This window comes from Corvus cornix, chromosome 4, assembly GCF_000738735.6.
Source record: "Corvus cornix cornix isolate S_Up_H32 chromosome 4, ASM73873v5, whole genome shotgun sequence".
Classification (NCBI taxonomy): Eukaryota; Metazoa; Chordata; class Aves; order Passeriformes; family Corvidae; genus Corvus; species Corvus cornix.
This window is the reverse complement of record NC_046334.1, coordinates 30,625,937-30,645,579: the sequence shown is the minus strand read 5'-3', so window position 1 is coordinate 30,645,579 and position 19,643 is coordinate 30,625,937. Positions and strand designations below refer to the sequence as shown.

The 19,643-nt window shown below is 37.1% G+C and overlaps 1 protein-coding gene across 4 annotated transcripts in view; it reads left to right on the top strand.

Annotated features, from left to right (window-relative positions):
• The window catches only part of GSTCD (glutathione S-transferase C-terminal domain containing), a 54,312-nt gene that overhangs the window by 32,138 nt on the left and 2,531 nt on the right, over window positions 1-19,643 (top strand). For 3 of the 4 annotated variants that reach the window (XM_039551113.1, XM_039551114.1, XM_019293424.3), the window contains exons 6-12: window positions 7,907-8,022; window positions 8,234-8,278; window positions 8,667-8,795; window positions 11,243-11,376; window positions 13,099-13,129; window positions 16,996-17,065; window positions 17,240-17,277. In XM_039551113.1, the coding sequence (XP_039407047.1) occupies window positions 7,907-8,022; window positions 8,234-8,278; window positions 8,667-8,795; window positions 11,243-11,376; window positions 13,099-13,129; window positions 16,996-17,065; window positions 17,240-17,277 (563 nt within the window). The remainder of the gene's footprint in view (window positions 1-7,906; window positions 8,023-8,233; window positions 8,279-8,666; window positions 8,796-11,242; window positions 11,377-13,098; window positions 13,130-16,995; window positions 17,066-17,239; window positions 17,278-19,643) is intronic. The other variant, XM_010411707.4, reaches the window with a different exon arrangement.

Below are 19,643 nucleotides of genomic sequence, written 5' to 3'. Positions count from 1 at the left end.
TGGCTTTTTGGGCAAGTGTCACAGTGCCTGGAGCAGGCCAGTGAGGAAGCTGAATTGTCCATATGCCGTGTACATGTGGAGTGCAGCACTGGGACATGCTTGAACAAGCAGTGAGAGACCCATGCCATATGGTGTGGTGTAGCAGCCTACAGAGAAACAACCTGGGCATCCCTAGAAGTAGAAGTACAGACAAGGGAATAGTTTTTTAAAGGAATTTTTTGTTTACCTCTGCAGTTGCAGGGCTCAAAGCACTCAGAAATCCAGCACAGTTGCCACATCATCTTGTGTAAGTGCATCTTTCTGCTGCAGCTTGTAGATGTGCCTTTTGAAAAGGCATGAGCATTTAGTTCTCCTGGTGGTCTTCGGAGATCTGTGGCCCCTCTGTCTTTATAGCACGATATAACTCTGTGAGACTGTCTGCAGAGCCAGGAAGCATATGCTTTCCCACCTACAAGTTCCTTTTGGGTATGCCTTGGGACTAAGCAACGAGATCAGGAGAATGAAAAAGTAAAAATTAAGGTTTGCTGTAGTTTTCTATAAATAAAAAAAAGTCCAGTATAGAGCTTTGGCTGCTAGAATAGTTGATACTTTGTGATGCTTCAAAGTGGGGTTTTTTTGTTTCTGATAGTTCTCTTCCTTGGCCTTCCAAAATGTGAATTACTTTCACATTGCTGAAGGTAGGATAACAGAAATATCTCAACATAATGAAAATGCTGATTAAATACCTACTTTAAAATTTTGTGAAGCTGTTTGGAGTTAAATGTTTCCACTTACTTTTCAATGAGAGTGATTTTGAAACTTCGCCTCCTGTGTAAGTAATTGTATTAGATTTTAAAAGGAACTGATGGAGAAGAAAATGGAAAAGCAGTGGAACTTTTTTTATAATTTGATTATGTTTTCTTTGTGAATTCCAGCAGATTCAGTATCCTACATTAAAAGAAATACTTTTATGATCAAATTCAACTGGTTTTGCATTTCTTGGATATTTTCAGCCTCGCTTCTCAGAGGGCTGGAGCACCTCTCCAGAGGCGCTTCTCAGAGATGCTCAGAGGGCTGGAGCACCTCTCCTCTGCAGACAGGCTGGGAGAGCTGGGGCTGTTTAACCTGGAGAAGAGAAGGCTCTGAGGAGACCTTACAGCACCTTCCAGTACCTGAAGAGGGCCTCAAGGAAAGCTGCAGAGGGACTTTTTACAAGGGCATGTAGGGGATGAGATGAGGGGGAATGGCTTTTACCTGATAAAACGTTGGTTTAGATTAGGTATTAGAAAGAAATTTGTTACTGTGGGAGTGGTGTGACACTGAAACAGACTGCCTAGAAAAGCTGTGGATGTCCCATCCTGAGCCGTGTTCAAGGCCAGGCTGGATGGAGCTTTGAGCTGTGTGTAGTAGAATGTCTTCCCATCCCATGCATCTTTAAGGTCCCTTCCAACCCAAACCTATGATTCTACGACTGTCATTTTAAAGTGACAAGTGATTTGTTTTAGCATTGGTCTGGATCAGAATTCCTTTTTTTCTGCAGACTCAAATTTATTTTTCACGTTTAGGTCTACCTTAATAATTGACTTAACAATGAAAAGAAAAAGAATATTCTCCAGATGAAGGTGCAAGATTATTGCTAACAAATTACTTTTCTTTTATGTTGAAGTAAAGCAGGAAAACCAAATATGCAAAGTCCTTTTTTAAAACCGCTCTGTTAGAGACCAGCCTTTGAATTCTGCACTCAGGTCAGAGCTCAAAGTTTGACCCTTAGGCTTAACACACATAGTAAAGAAGTATATTCTTTGTAGCTAAGAGGCAGACTTCCAGTGACAGATACTTCTTAGTCCAGTATCACTCAGACAGACAGACTGAATTATTTCACAACTGTAGGGGAGTTGAACATAAGGAAAACTATTTATACTGAGCCTGACAAGTGGAGAGCCAAGGTCAGTGTCATTCTATAATCTAGATTTCATTGAGGAGTTGGTTAGAGACATTTTGTGGTGTTAATTGTTTTATAGCTACTCTGGAGGGAACATCTGCTTTATTCCCAATGCTGAAACCATAAGAATGTAACTTTTTGCTTTTAAATGGACAGATTTATATCCATGAGGAGGCATTCAAGTCCCAATGCAGGATGTGGTCCGACTTCTCTCTCAACAGCCATGCTTGTTGGGTCCCCTACTTTGAGTTATGCCCAGGTGGACAAGCTACAGAAACACTACTTGCTATATTGAATTAAAGTGGTGCTCAAAAATATAATCATCCCTTTTGCTCAATCAGAGCTGCCTCCTTCCACCATTATGAAAGATAGAATTGAGACACATTTGCCTCTTGCATGCCCTCTTTGCCTTTTGATGTATGTGTTTCAGACTGTGATTCAACTGGGTCTTTGCCAGGGCATACGTGGAGATGATGCTGAGACTGGCTGGCCCATCTTCTGATACTTCTCTCTCCTCTGGTGTGGTCATGCAGTAAGTAGGAAACAGATGTTGCTGAAAGCTAACAAGTTGCTGCTTGGGAGGAAGAGGAAGGGAGGCAGGGCAGTGCAGTGCAGTGAAAGGGGACAGCTGGAAGGTGGTCCCAGGCTGGAGAAGGATCTTCAACTTTCAGCACTGGCCCACACGGATTGAATAAAAGCAGCTGAAGAAGAACACTGTTCAGGTAGCCAAGGTGACCAGTGGACCAAGGCAAAGTTATCGTCTCTGCTAATTATATTTATTACAAGATTTTGCAGTTTGTCGAAAAAAGGTGGTATTATTTTTGACTGTTAAGAGTATTTAATTGTAAATAAATGACAGCTGAGCTGGAATCCTTACATCTATTTTAATTTTACTTTTTCTAGTGGTTCCATGGGAACCACCTATATTAATCTGACTAAATACTCTGTATAAACACAAAACACCAGCCCATAACACAAAAGTTCAACAACCTCCAAAACAAAGAAGCAAATAAGCCCCTCTACCTGCCAACAGGTATCAAAAAGAGTTTAGCAGAAGCTATTGTGGGTGTTAGGAAATAATTAGAATATACTGAATTATCATAAGGAACTACCATTAAAAAAAAAGCTTTGGTTTCAGAAAAACTTGATCAGTATCTTAGCATAAAACCATAAAAACACATCTGTTGTTTTGTACTTACTGAGCCTTTTTTGCTATATGTAAACAGTATAGCAATAAATATACTTCCCCTGAATTTCCATGAAAAGTAGAATCATGTTATCATTTGAATTAGTTTACTGAGGCTTATGTAAAATAAAAAAGATACTTGTGCTAAAAAAATAGAAGTATGCAATGTGTTATGGGTATGTGTTGGTAGCTGTGCGTTCAGATGTGCTGTGATAGGACTTGAAAGTTGAATAGGGTTAAATTCTAGTGACTTTTCAAGTTTAACTTGAGAAATATGAAAGGATTATTTGAGGACTTAAAGGATTATATGAACTTGAACGCTGACCAAGGCAATACAAAAATAAAGGGGGCTTTGCTTTATCAGAAGTTAATATTTATTTGTGCCAAAGTGCAAGACCTCTGAATGCCATAGAAACTTTAAAGTTCTGCTTGACATGGGCTGAATTAACAGTAATGTTGGATTTGTGAAGCCAAACAAAATCTCTTTGTTGTGACCATTTATTGAAAATGACTTTTTCTGGGACTATATGACAATCTGTTAGTTGGGTTCTTGCGAAGGGAGCAAATAATTTTATGGGGACCTTTCAGTGTATTGTAGGAAAATGTCACATTCTTCAATGTTTTGCCTTGTACGGCTGAGTTTCAAACCACATTTTTTTCTTACTTCTCTTGAAGACACAATTAACATTGTTTACTGTCTCAGCACTCATGAAATGCAAAGTGAGCTATAGTATTTTTAAATGCAGAAGTTTTAGTTAAATTTATTGCCTGAAGGACTTGTTAGCCACACTAACTAACATTCTCTACAGGCCACATCACAGCTTGCTGTGTTTCTGTAATTCTGGCTACCAAGCTCAAAATCCAGAGGTAGAGCAGACAAAAGACTTATTGATTCAAGCATGATTTCATCCATCTCTCAAGGGAATATTTACTACTTATTGCCTGCATAGTAAAGGAGGATGAACTTTGTTGGTTGGTGACCATGAAGAGTTAATTGCTAGAGTTTTTGAGGACTGTAGGCTAATTCTTAAAAAAAATTATTTCTTATTCATTTAATACTCATGAGGTCAACTAAATGAGTACTAAGTAGTGCATCTGTTTTTGCTGATGAAACCTGTTACTATTTTACTTTTTGATTTTTAGGGATCCTAGAATCTATTTGCTAATTTTGCACAGTATGAAAATTTGATGGTGTTTTCAGGAGTTGTACTTAATACTAATAAATCCCAGAACTCTTAGGAAAACCTTTGTGGTGGAAAATAAGAACAGAAAAGTTGGACAAGGACATGGGAGCATTTGCATGCATGGATTTTTTTGCTGTTTGAGGCATGACAGGTGTGTTCTGTCCTTCCATATAGTGCAGGAAAATGGCTCAGAACATTTGTGTTAAGACCTGTTGAGAGGCAGGATTGGGAACAAAATTGTCTGCCTGGTCCCTGTCATAATAAGATTGAAGTTGGAAGTGAATATAAGAGAGTGATACAGAAATTACCAAGAAAAAAAAAATCTACAACAAATCCCAATAAATTAATTGTGATAGTTACTTGAACTCAGGAAGCCTTGAATTCTGAGGACTTTTCACCAAGTGAGCTTGCAATTTTATACCATGAATGAACTTTTAAATACTTACATTACTTATTTTCACCAAGTAGAAAAAAAAAGAAAATTTGTGAAGGTCAAAGTTATTTTTTTAAGATAATTCTTGTGAGAACCAACCCCTGTTAAAAATGAGTTGCAGTGTAAATGAAGCCACCTAAGCTTGTGAGGCAAGTTTCATGTTCAAACCCAGAAGACAGCTGACCTTCTATCATCACAGTGTATTTCTAGCTAAGGGTTTCTCTGTGTGCTGTCTTGAGGTTATAAGGGCAAGTCCATACTGAATTCTGTCAAACAAAACCCTCTGTTCATGCTTTTGTCGTGTTTTTTAAAAGCTTGTTTTTCTGTTTTTAGCTGAACCTGAAATTTTATCCAAGATAATATCCAGCATATGTCCCTGCTTACTTCTAGTTATTTATGCTTATTGCTGCTGCTGTCCGCTAGTTCTGTACCTGCAATGTCACAAGAATAGGTTTGTGCTGCAGTTAGAAGTGTGCTTTTATTCTATAGACATAAGATGAGCTAATTTTAAGGGGCTAGCTTGCTAGTTTTTAGCAGCAGAGGAGCTGAACAGGTTTTTGGAAAGCCAGCTTGTCCTACATGCAGAGCTGTCATAGCAGGGTTGCTGTCCATGTCCAAACTGGGTGGTTTAAAGCAAGCTCAGATTTACCGTGCTGAGCTGCAGTGACACCTCTCAGACCTGTGTAATCACAGTCAGATGTGGATGTTGTGCATGGACAGCTTCTAGTGCACTTCTGAGGAAGGTTGATCTCTTGGGAAGTCTGAATTTGCTTGGCTGCTTGTTTGCTTATCAGATGAAACAATTAAATGTGACTTGGTTTCTTGCTGCTTCCATAAAACAGGAAGGCATCTGCTCATTTTGTTTGTTTTAGAGCAACAATATTTTAAGTACTTTTTCAGAGAGAGTCAAAATAATTGAAACAAACCCAGTAAGATATGTTGATTGATCAAGAAAGCCCTAGTAGTAGCCTGTATTACCCTGATAAAAGTCCCTGTTAATTGTGCTCCCCTTGCCACAGCTGTATTTCAGGTGTGGGGAATACAGCAGACAAACATGCATTAGATATCTTGATTCCTTTAATTTATTACTCAGGTAGTCTCAGTTGGATTAAAGCTCTGTTCAGGACAACTGCTCCTTCACAAAACTCAAACAATCCATTGTGGTTGTGTGTGCAGCTATGTGAATGTACATACATTTACAGGTACATAGAGAACATACTTGTGTAGGGTTTAGGTTTAGGACTTTCTAGGTATTTAGTAATCACAATAACTGCCTACCTAACAAGTTAAAGGTTTTACCTCAGAAGCTGAATTTTTAGCTCAAACATAGTGACAGCACTTGATTTTGCACTTGCTGGAATTCCTGCATCTTCACTGACTACAGTAAGAACTATAGGTGTAGAACACCTGAACGTAAGTTCTAACTGAAGCATGGAAATAGCTATGGAGCAGTTCATATAGATACTTGGCACACAAGGACTTAGGGTTTCCAGTATAGTCTTTCATCACATGTTTTTCCAAGGATCTACTCATGTGTAAGAGTTGATTCCTTAAAATGTGTTCAGCAATTTGCATGTTGTGTTAAAGGGCTTGTATTTGTTATTGGAAAGCCTAATTTTCTGGGACTCTTCTTTATGGTAACTTTCACAAAGTGTAAAAAATGTTTGAACTGTAACAATGTTTTTATTATTGTAAAGTGCTCTATTTTAGATGTACAAAATACATCTGAAATACAAAACTGGTAAGTGAGGAGGTTGTGTTGAACCTCTTAATTTCCATTCAGTAGTACAAATCTTAATGTGCCACCATGCAGTGACTTAGGAATATATTTTTTAAATGTCATTATTGGTTTCTTAAAAAGTCTTCTGTAACTGCACAGGATGAACTCTACCCTACTTCCTCTGCCTTCTCTTCACAGTTTTTTCTTTGCCACTGACAGTATAGAATGTAGTATCTTGAAAAGTGATTTTTTTTTTCTCATTCTGTCTAAAGAGATGTAGTGATAATTTCATCTGATGAGTTTGTTGAAATTGGTTGTTTATTTGTAAAGTGAAATGTTACTTATGATAAAATATACAAATCCCCCCCATTTTCAGGATACAGTTTGAAACAAACTTTGTAATAAATGCAATTTATCATGATGATGAGAATTGAACAGTTTTTGTAGTAGCCAGGAAACTTTACTGATTTGTGGGTTTTATGTTAAACTGCACCCCAGTATTGGGGAGCACAAATTTTTAAATAGGCAAATTTAATGAGTTTTGAGTGTCCATACTCAAATATATCGTAGTGTTCCAAGTAGGAAAATAGTTGTTCATATTTCAGAGATCACTGGAATTTTTTGGTACACCTTACTCTTCTTTGTGAAAACTCATTTAAAAGAGTTGTTTCAGTACTTCTTTCTTATTGTGAAGATGAGCTGTCAATATTTGTGTCAAACTCTGCTTTCTGAACAAGCAAAAGGAGTCTTTAATAGGTCTGTCAGCACTCAGCCCCACTGAGACAAAATGCAGCTTTACAAATATGTAAGTGCTGACTCAACAAATTCATTATATCTGAAGCAACTCTATGTTGGACTTTACCAACCACATTTGAAAGAAATTAATGGTTTTTCCAGTTCTGGTTGTTACAAATGTGGTGGAAAGCCAGACTTTGTTATGTAGAAATAATGACTTTGAGAAGTACCTCCTTGCATGTGCAGTCATTTAAATAAATAGGGCTGGTTCGTATGAAAAGTAAAAATTGACAGTAGAAAGAGTACAAGTTTTAAAAAACCAAGATGCTTAAGGACAGTGTATATAGATACAGTAAATGAGGATTTATTTTGACAACCTTACTGTGAATGTGTTTGAACTCTGTCTCTGGGCATGAATCACAAGATTGGAGCAGAATTAGACCAGAGTTTACACTGGCTTGATTGCTTTACATTAAGTTTATATGAGTTTGTTCCTAAGGATACATTAACATCATTAAGTAGAAAGTTAATTTTGGAGAAGGCTGTACCAAGTATTTAATATGTTAAATACGAATTTAGCTTGAAGTGAATTAAGATGCCCAAGTGTTCCAGTCATTTTTAATCTCAGCCATAAATTGCATTTGCAGTGCTTTGCAACTACTTATAAAAAATTATCAGGGTTGAGAACTGCTGATCACTCCTTAGGCATTTTCTCTGTCATCCCCAGGAAAGATGTCTAGAGACCGGGCTCTCAGGAAGCAGCAGCAACTGAATAATTTGGTAGCAGCAGTGACAAAGCTCGCAAAGCCTGGAGATGTGATTGTGGATTTTTGCAGTGGAGGGGTAATGTACATTTTTGTTTTTGTGGTGCAGTTTCTTTCAGCTTTCATCCTCGCAGTTCTAGGTGGTTGCTGCCACAAAGCAAAGCAGAAGTGCAAACGCTAAAATTTTAGCCGCTTTCAAACATTCTCCCATTGGTATGGGGATGCTCATCATGTAATGAGTGAACAATAGGGAATGCTATTGATTTTGTTGTTTGTTTTTGTTTTCACAGGGCCATGTTGGAATTGTTCTTGCTTATATGATGCCATCCTGTCAGGTAAATTCTCAAGAAAAAGATCTCTGGTAATCATCTTCAAAAGATGTCTATGTGGAGCGGACACATAGAAGTCACAGTTGTCTCAGCAGAGGACTTAGGTTTGAAACATGCAAATTTTTAAGCATAATCCCCAGATGTGTGTGGTGCTTTCCAGAGAAAACAAAAGTTACATGAAAATATAAAATATCTGCAAGCTGATTAATATTGGCAAGCATTAAATGCTTTTGATTGTTGCTAGATTTCCAGCTAGTCATTTTGTAGCTCTCAGACTCTGCCACAAGTAATTCAAAGGTTTTCTCAGCAAACTAGAATGTTTTCTGCTTGGTAATGTTGTACTTCAATTTCTCAGTATTATTTTGCCTTACCTTCTCCTGTGTGTGACATCTAGGTGGTGCTCATAGAAAATAAGGAGTTGTCTCTGATCCGTGCTAAAGACAGAAGTGATGAACTAGGTTTAAACAACATTTGGTTCATTCAAGCAAATTTGGATTATTTTAATGGGACTTTTAACATTGGGGTAAGTGATTATAACTTTTCTACTTCAGAACTTCAGTGTCTGATTAATTATTCTTAAAACAACTTAAATACATGAGAGAATAAAACTCTGTATGTCCTTACAGACCATGAAAGTAAATGAGATGAATGTTCTGTCTAGAATTTTGCAGCCCTAGTGAAGAATAAGGCATAAATAGTATTTTGTAGCTCTGTAAATATTCCTGTCATCTAGTTTTTTATTCTACTAATAGAAAATGAACCCTGTGGCAAGGTGCAAGCTTTCCATGCAATATTGACTGTTCTTTAAATCATCCATCTGAAAGCCTGTTTTGACTGTAGCTGAGGATGGTTAATGCTGAAGGTTTATGGTACATGAACAGTGCTGTTTAACTGTTTGGTTGGTTTATTCAAGAAAGGAAAAGAAATTTAGTGCAGGAGAAAGAGGAGAAAATAAGTGGTTTTAGCCCAGTGCTTCCAAGTGTAGATTTTCAATTCTCTAGCTTTATTTTCTGTGCTACACTGTCATATGAATCTCAGTGGGTGAACTAGAGAGTTATTTCAAAATACCAGGATCTCATGAATAGTACACTGAATTGAGTGTGTGAAATTTTTAATAGTTGTTTTACGAAATGAGTCTCCAATTTTGTGGTCATTGGAATTCCTGTCTTAATTTTTGGGGGCCTCTTTTAAAGGTTAATACAATATTAAACCTGTGGAGTTTTTATGTAATAAAAAAGTATTATATTCTCTCTTTCAAGTTTTGTGACAAGGAAGATACCGAAGTATATGTCAGAAGAGTTCACTTGGAAATGCTTCATTTCCAGGCCTTCATTTCCAAATATCTGCATTAGTCTTCACATTTTATTTTGTTTCAGATAGTGAGTTCAATATATAGGATATCCTGAGAAAGCTTTTCTTTAATTTTATTTGGGATTTTTGTTAATTAGATGGGTTCTTAGAAAGCCAAAGAAGAAATCCGTTGGTGTAACAGGTCATACGTGCTCAGCAAAGCTACTGGTTTTATCTGCTGCTGTTTTAAGGCCTCTTTTTCAAATGTGCAGGCAAAGCAGAGAGCTTTGTTTTCTACTTGGATAGATGAGGAAGTATCTATAATTACATTTCATGATAATCTGATAGCTGTCATATTAAGACTCTATTTCTGATGTTAAACTAGTTTTATTTTTGTTGTTAATATGAGCAGAAAATTTCATTTTGAAATTATTTTCTTGTTAATTTTTTAATGTTCTGCTTGAGATGAGAGTATTTATTTCCATCTGTATGCAATTGCAGTTCAGTTGATGATTAATGGTCTCCTCAGCTGAGCTTACAACAAGCAGACTGGAAACAAAAAAGACTTTGTTTTAATCTATATCTGAGAGCAAAGTTTTTATCTTCCAGTTGCTCTACCTTGAAAAACAGCTTTGAACCCTGAAATCTGAGCTGGGCAGTTCTAAACCTCTTCTCTAAATCCACAGTGAACAAAAAGCAAAGCAAACAATGTAGTTTTATAAATCCACACTGCTGCATGAAATCAAAAATGTGCCTCAGAAATGTCCTTAGTTTAAGTATGCCCAAAGCCTACTCTTTGAGGTACTGAGCACATGGGAGGAGGCAGAGAAAGTAATGCCCCATTTCAGTGGTGCGTTTGGCATCCCAGGTATAGGTAGGAGAGAGCTGCTTGCCTTCCCTTGCCAATGTATTGAGTACTGCAGTAACTTGCCTTTGTGTAGGAGAGCAGGAAGAATTTGGGTGCAACCTGTGTGTTGCCCAAACACGTCAGTGCTCACAGGTAGTTGTGATCAAATGTTATTTTAGTTTTAGTTGAAGAGCCCATTACTAAGAAGAAGAAAGAAAAGAATAAGGTGAGACAAACAAAATTAAAGGAGGGCAGGTTGTATTTGATGCCTCCCCTAGCTCCAGTGTTTGTTTCCTTTAGGTTTTACTTAGTACTTTAAAATCAAATTATCTAAATTTATGCATAATTTTTTCCTTTAGATGTGACCTTGAGGTATATCTGTTACTTCTCTTACTGCTCAGTTGAAATCCAGTTTTGATGTAGTTCTTTGTATTTCTAAGTCCTTTTTGCTTGACAAAAACTTTTGACAAATCACCACATAGTTTTTCTGTTACTATGTATTCCACAGCTACTGTTTTTATGGAGGTTTGTTTTTAGTTTATTTGGTATCACAATGAAGTGCACCTGCCTTTTGAGTGCTTTTGGTGAGTGACCCTTCTTCAGTGTCAATTCCTTGTTAATGGAATAAACCATAAATTTTCCTCAACATAGAAATGAAGGAGAAGAATGAAAAACTGGAGAACTAAGGACCAGGCCTTTGGTGTAGCAGCTTTAGTTGCAAAAACTTCTCATGTGTTTAAGTAACTCAGTCAACCAAAAATTGCTGGACTGTATTTAGAGTGTTCCAATGATGAATTTTCTTGTTTCCTTGTTTGTTGTTTTTACTGCTGTAGGTGGCTCTGCACGCCTGTGGGGTGGCTACAGACATGGTGATCGAACACTGCCTCAGGGCACGGGCAGCCTTTGTCATCTCCCCCTGCTGCTACGGCTTCATTCAAAATACAGTCAAGTTCAAATATCCACGAAGGTGAACTAAAGCTTGCAAGATAAGCCTTAAAATATCAACTTAAATGAGGGAATAAAATCCTAAAAGAGTATAGAATTAATCATTTGAGGGTCATTGTGAGTGACTAGGCTAAGCTGATTCACACTTAAAAGGAAACTGTTTCCTCTTGTCCTAACAGAGAGACAGATTGGTAATTCCTGGAATATTTTTTCTGGATTTATCTATTCATGGCTCGGAAGACTTTATGCAATCAATATAGTAGATATAGTATCTAATATGCAGACCTTCTACCTTAAAATCACAAAGTTAATGGAAAACTCATGAAAATTACTCTAGGAAGGGGAATTGACATTTTAATGTTGGAGGAAGATGTAAGGAGTCAGTTTAAAGAAATGGGTCTGCTTTATAAAACAGTTCAGTACTTGTGGAACTTCTTTGATTTATTCCCAAGTAGATAAGCTCTCCTCTGTTTCAGTTCATATTTTTAATACTTTTTCAATGGATTGTGTACATATTTTGTCTTCAAATCTGCCTTGTGGGAGATACTAATATATCTTATGCTTAAGAATTTTAATGCATTTGATATAAATAAAATGTAAAAGGTAAGCATAAAGTGGCAGAAGATAAGAGTTAAACAGTCTTCTGAGTCAGAACTAGCTGGGGGAAAGGGTTGTGTTTTGGTTGGCTTTTTTTTTCTGTTCATAAAACTGAGCTTTGCATTTTGAATGTCAAAGATTAATTAGATTTAATTCTACTAGGATTTACATCAATGACTTAAGTATATATTTGCTAAAATAAGAAAATGGAACTTGCAGTCTTAAAATTAACCTGCAAATCTAAAAAGATATTATGTATTCATGTGAAATATTTTTCATATTTCTCTATAATATCAAAGTGTTCTGACACAGAAGTGTGTGGAGATGAGGTCATGGAGAGTAATTATTTACAACTTGTCAGTTTGGTAACCTTTGCATTTAACAGTGTTTTCTTGTCAGTTTGATACTTCCATCTCTTTGTGTGTCCCTTTTGTTTTCTCTTGTGACACAATAAAACAAGTAAGTCTTCTAATGAAGAGGCAATAAAATTTGAAGCCTTCTAAAATTAGCAAACTTGTTTTAAAATTGGCTGGAAAATGTTTAACTTTTGTCCAGCTATGTTTTTAGACCACAAAGACTGGAAATGATCACTTAGAAAACTTTTGTTGCTGTAGATGCTGCAAGAATGTTTGTGTTTGCTAAAATTTTGAATCTAACCTCAGAAGTACGAAAAAACTTACCAGCCTGAGCTTGAGCTACATTTTAGGGTTTGCTTTTTCTTTTTTTCCTTATGTTATATGATCATAAAACATTATAGCCTGGCTGTATCCCCATAGTGCCTGTGTTCTGTATTCAATTTCATTGTAAAGACCCTTTACCTTTATGGTACAAACAAAATATATGTGTGTATTAGTAAATATATATAAAGTGGTTTTGTGACAATGAGAAAACCACAGTAAGTATGTGTTAGCATTTATAATGATTTAAGAGAGAATTTTTATTAATATTAGGAAAAACCCACCACTATATACACTTTTCTAGTGTACTGGAACTGTAATGAGTTTTAGTATTTTTAATGCCTTTCTTCAAGGTACAGATACTGCTGTTTTCTTTAAAATGGGTTCAAGTATGTAATGATTGCTTCTATTTTTCACCTTTGCTGGTTTTAGATGTTAATTGAATTGATCTAATTATTTTTTTTTTTCAGTCATCAGTTTAAAGAAATTTTGTCCTACAAGGTATGTAAAAAGACAGGGGGAAGATGTTTATGTGCAGTTTTCTGCATCTCACTGGGTCTTCTTATCAAATGAAATATGGGTGGTTATCTTAAAATTGCAAGGAGGGGCATGTGTTACGTGAAATGTTCATTATTAGTGCAGGTGTTGTGTTTTCTCCACCATTCACTTTCAAAGGCTTTTTTCTTCAATAAAATGAAATAGTTTCTCCACAAAAAAACCCCCTTTGTTTCATAATGTGTAAGTGAGTCATTCCTAGGGTACTTCAACGTGTGTCAGCTAAAAATTACAGGATACCAATTTTTTTAGGTGTTAAATACAACTGTTCTAATAAACATTAGATTCTTCTCTCTATGTCTAAAACATTGGACATAGTAAGCAGGAAGAGCTTATACAGATCAGCAAAAGTTCTATACAGTATTTATATTTTATACAGTTTAAAAAATGTTGTTCAGAATTATATTTAAAATATTGAAGTGTGTTTTGACCCTGTGGAGCTGGGGTCTGTGGAGATAATCTGAGAGAAATATGGGAGAAATTATCACTGAAGCATACAGATCTGACAGAGTGCAGGTAAGACAGGAGAGGAAGAGGACAAGAGCAGAGAGGTGGACAGCAGAAAACCAGTACTGATCTGCTAAATTTTGTCCTGTGAGTTTAAACTTGTTAGTGATGAGCAACCTGAAATTTGAAGGTTAGAAGCACTTTATGTAGCATGGAAAGAACATGTTTCCTTTTGAGAGAAGCAGGGTTATATAGAAACTTTACTGAATTTACCGGTCAAATCCTAGGCAGGACTCTTGGTGTTTACAATATAGAAATGAATTTTGGAGGTGCAGAATAATTCTTTGTAACAGAAATATGGAAGTGAAGGAGGGTATTTCTAATATCCAAATGCTTTTGGGGACAGTGGGTAGTACAAAGATAATGTATGTGGGAGGAAAATAGAGATTATCCTTTTTAATCCCTAAATTAGAGGGAGTTTTAAAAATTCAGAAAATCTCCAGCCATTTTATAAGGGAAGTTTAGTAATCAGGTAATAAATGCCCAAAGATTGAGAGGACAAAAGCTGCGTGGTGGATTTGGAGCTGCCATTATTTTTTCCCACGATTAAGTTTCCTTTCAATGTCTCTGAGACATAATCACAAAGAACTCAGGTTTCAGTTCAGAAAAAAGTTATTTACTAGCATTATTAAACCTGCTAGCAGTACAGAGAGACATAGTGTCAGTTATAAAGTCAAGGATGCCTAGATTAGGATAGTGTGTATAATCTCATTGCAACTCAGTGAATTTTTTCTTAATCTGTTAATCCATGGAGATTTAAATCACAGGGTTTGTCAACACTGTAGAAGAATTTTACTCCAGAATTTTGTTATTTGTGTTGCAAAAGGGCACAGGAGTCAAAGATAAGGCTAAAAAATATTGCTGCTCTTAGTAACAGAAGAGTCTATCCAATTGGTCTAGGCTGGTTGGTGCCTCAAATAATCCTAGTTATAAATAAATTTTGTTATGCAGCTAGCTGTATGTGTTTTTATATTTCATATTAATAAATTCTTACAGGTTATTGGCTAGCAGCCAAAGTTGCCATGTGTTAGCCAGACGTTGTCTGTGTCACCCCCTCCAGTTCCCATTTTAAATTAATTTCTCTTATCTTTCATTTTAGTGAGATCTAAAAAGACATCCAGAAGTCTGGCATTTCCAAAACTTTTTTGATGAGAACATTATGTTGTAATTCATTAGTTTATAGTTGCAAGGAATAAGGTTATGATAGCTGTAGGTTTCTACCACGACACATTTTGAGACACGGTAAAGACACAATAATTGGAAAGTAGAACTGTGTAAGGTTAAAAATACAACTTTTGAAATTTAATAGGAATTGAAGGTGTGGATGTTCTAATAAGTTAGCTGTTTATGCATGCTTTGGGAAGTTTCTAAACATTATTTTAGAAATGCTTTTCTTCTTACTTCTGCCATCAGGGAATGTGACAATCACTGTGTCAGGGGAAACAATGTAGTCCTAACAGGCTCTAGTTTATCTTTTTGGATCACTCTGTAAGAAGCTAAGGACTGGAGTCAGTTCAGATTTTCAAGTTAAGTGACAAGACTTACCTTGGCTCTGGTCTGGTCCACAGGAGCTGGGAACTTGCTGTTGCAAAGAGCCTAGTTGTATTGGGTGCCTGAAGGCTGGAGGAGTTGTGTGCTAACATGGATCTTCTCCCTCTCCTCTAAATCCCTCTTTTTCTCTCTAAGCTGCCTGTCACTGCTACTTCTCTCCTAACAGTGGCCACATTGTCCATGACATCCCTTCTCCATTCTCCAGTAGTGATGTCTGGGCTTAACATTTTCAGTTCTTTTGTACTACAAAAAGAGCGACGTTTGAGCTGAACTGACTGGGTGTAACGTGTTCAAGGCCTAAAGGTGTTATGACATGTTCCTATTTTGCTTCTGTTTATTTTTATGAAGCTGTGAGTTGGAAATCTTCATGTCAATGAGCTGTACTGGGGAACAAATATCCTTGCATCAAGATATTATAAATGTCTTTAAATGAGTAGTATTTGTGTATCATGTGATGATAGTATTTTATTTTATAATATGTGGGAAATTTTTTGCGGTCAGTTGTCTATTTATGAGTTGGATGGAGTGTACTGGGGGAATTACCATCTTGATTTAATATGAAGGTTTTTTGTGAAGACTTGAATGTTTATATCCCTCTAAAAAAAACTGGAGTAAGTATCCTTACTTCAGAATACTGAAAGAACCTGAAGTATCCTTTGGTGATGTTGCTCTCTCTACCTGTTAAAGAACGAAATCTTTAAAATAATAATTTTGTATCAGGCAAGAATAAAAAAGAATAAATTCTTTTTTGATGACACGTGTCCTTGTTTCAGAACTAGAGCTCTGGGAGCTTTGCATAGGAGAGCACTTTGTGTTGTTGCCTGTTCTTGTTTTCTCCCCATGTCGTTGTGGGAGACTTGGGGATGTTGTGCGATTCTAAGATGGTTCTGATTTACTCTGTCCTGTACCACATATTGCAGCTGTCCCACAGAGCACAGCTGCCATCAGAGCAGTAATTTCACTGCTACACCTGCAAGGCTTTCCTCTCACCACCTGGCTAACTTGCCTTGCCTTGGCCGCTCTTTGAGGAGCCATTGTGCTGGCACAGGCGGTGGGCATTGAACGCAAATAAGGATGGGGCTCTGCCCGCTGCTCTAAGCAGGGAGCGAAGTGCACCCTCCCCTGCACCATCCCCCTGGCTGACTGGACAGGGAGAAATTCTTCTGTAGAAGTCTCTGCAGAAAATTTTAATGGAGCAGGGGTAGTTTGAAAGTAAATTGTGCTCTTTTGATGGAGAAAACTTTCCTATTCACAGACAGGTATTTTTTTGCCTTCAGGATCTGAATGGATGTGGTGGGGCAGAGGAAGTTTGACCCACCAGCCTGTCCTGGGATTCAAAACCACTGCTCGGGAGAAATGTTCAAATCAACTGTTAAAGAATTTTGTCTTGGCTGCTTATTGGTGCAGGGAGGCTGTCCTATTATGACTATGCTAAAAGAGGGCTGTGGTGCTCATCAGTAATTGAAGGCAAAATTAGTGTGCAAGATGTCTTTGAAGAATGCTGTGTTGTATACATTGCATCCACTTCAACTGCTGCAAAGAATTAGAAAGTTTAGCAAGAAACAAATACTCATGAGGAGAAATGAGGTAGTGATTACAAACACTTGACTTACACATGTATTTGCAATATAAAAATTGGGATTTGCACACAAATTTTTTTAGAAATATTGTGTTCAACATGGTAGCATTTCTGATACTTCTAAGCCTTTAATCAGATTTTTCTTGATTTATGGTTTTTTTTGTCTTTTTTATAGGAGCACATGATCCTTTGCAGATTTGCAGATCAGACAGCTGTTCAGCTTCCACCTGAACGCAGGCTAATTGGTATGAATTTCTGAAGCTGTTGTGTAAACCATCTCAGTGCTGGTTTTACCTTGATACATAAAGGAAGAAATGGTACATTTATGAATGGGGCATTAAGTAGATGTCTTCAGATAACATTTGAAAAATTTAAGTTTCATCACATTTCATGTCTTGCTGTTCTCTTTTGTGCTGTAGGAACTCTTTTCCTCTTCCAAAATCATCAATATGAGAGAGTTTGCATTTTACTGATTTTTGTTGCTTCATCTTTTTTTCTCCCCACCGTTCTCTGAAAAGCATGAGATCTTTGTGAAGTTTGCTAAAGTCCTGCTATTGGCAGTTTATCCTACATTAAAAGCACTGGCTATTTGTAGTAGTGATTTTCAGTTTGCCCCTTTTCAATGTGCCCCCTTTGTCCTGCTTGTAGTCACTGGGGGTAACTCTTGGGAGGTCAAAAACGCCAGCTGCAAACAATATGGCTGAATTGCAGAGATTGGGCTGGCTTTGGTCAGAAGGACAGCAAATACAGAACACTTCAAATATGTGGAATAAGCTTAGATTTACAAAAGGATGTATTGTATAAAGGGTGTATATAAAGGTGTGTTTATAAAAAAATAATGTGATTCTGTCTGGTATTCCTGTTCGTTCCGATTGAAGCTGTAAACTAGCTTCCAGGTCAGAAAAGACAGAAGGGGCTAGGAACACAAATGTAACTTTTATGTGTTTTGCCCTGACAAAAGACCCCAAATATAATTTTATTCTCTCTCTCCCCCTACATCATCACTTCTGTTGTCAAAAATGTTACTTTTTCTTTAAGTTCCATGTAATACTAATCTGTCTCATTGAAGATGGTTTTCATTTTTGTGTTCTGCTTCAGTTTTTAAATCTTTTTTGTGGAAATCTTGTTTGGTGGTACTTTAAAGTTTTCTTGTAAACATTTGAAGATTGAATGAGATCAGTGTTATAGCAATGTGAGAATGGGTTTTTTTAGTTCTGTTTTTGTGCAATGCAGGATCAGATATTGAAAAAACTGTATATGTCATTTAATGAAAGTATTCCTGAACAGGTGGAGACTTTCTTCTCTGTTGTAAATGATGACAAAATGACTTACTCTTCTACTTTTTGAATATTTTAGGATTGTATTGTGAAATGTGTTTTGGAGTTACCACTGAGTTTATGCAGCTTCAGAGAAGTGACACATCATTCCCTTTCATTACCTGTACGCTGTAAAATACAGCATTCTGTCTGTGACGTCATGGCTGAAACAAATTTCTCAAAGGAGTTACCACCAATTTCTGTGGTATCTGTGACCCTAAAAATATGCAGTTGAACTCAGTTCTCCTACACACAGCAATTCCCTCTTAAATGAACAAAGTCCCTTGTACCATTTTAACTGGACATGTGGCTTTTACCCTCTATATGCAGCAGTGGTACCTGAGTGCAAAATGAGTGGTTGAATGGCTTTGTGAACATTGCTATGGCCCACCTGAGGACACAGAACTGCTCCATGGGTTTCACAGACTTACTGAGAGCACCCAGGGGAGCCAGGCCCCATTTGTGGCAGTCCCAGATGCCCTTCAATGTGTACACTTGGAATAATGATGATACTGGTATCAGTGGCAGGATTGTGTAAATGCCATTTTGTTCATCACAGAAGGTAATTTTATATGGAACCACAAATGTGGAGGATAGGACCACAAAAGTTAATTTGCAGAGTTCTGTCCTGGGTTGGTTATATAAACTGGTAATTTCTCCCTGCAGTATGCAAATCAATACAGGACTGAATTGGAAAGTTCTTTTTCAAGCACTCCCTTATTATTGTATCTCTAAATTGTCTCCTACCTAATTACTACCCCTCTCGAATCCCAAGCCACCAACAGAAGAGTCCAAATGTCATAATATTGGTGAATTCAAAGTAGTGAAATTCTTTTGTAACTAATGCATTCAGCTGAGACGAGAAGATAGTTCTGGCCATGGGTTCACTGTGGACAGACAGAGTAGATTGGACTGAGCCCTGCATTAAAGTGTGATGTGCACCACCTGCTCTGAAATACAAGGATACTGAGGGGAGTGTTGGTGCCACCTGCCCGAAACTTCTACAGGCACCTAACCAGGGTGCATAACTGGGCTGGTAAGGATACAGGCACAAAAGCTCTGTATATATTCAGGGAAGAGAGGTAAGCCACTCCGGAGGGTAGTTTGGAATGTCAGACTCCTATTCCAAAGGTAATCAGGATGTGCTCCTGTCTCTTCATCTCAGACCCCAAATACATTTAACTATACAGTTCTGTCAGGAACAAGAAAAGAGGTAGGATCATTGTGTTTGAGACTGAAGTGGGATTGTGCCCATTCATGACTTGAGGCTGTAACAATTAGTGATAAAACACTTCAAAGTAGCATTAAATTTTTCTTGCAATAATGTTTCAAGCTGCTGAAAATACAATCTGACAAGTCAATCCTATATTTCAGAACATAATAATAAATTATAATGAGTAAATAAGTAAAGACAAATGGTCCCATCATCTTGTTGTGGCTGTATCATAATAAAAAACTTCTAAGCAGAAAAAAAACCCTTTATCCTTCTTGGTTTTTTTCTGCAGGT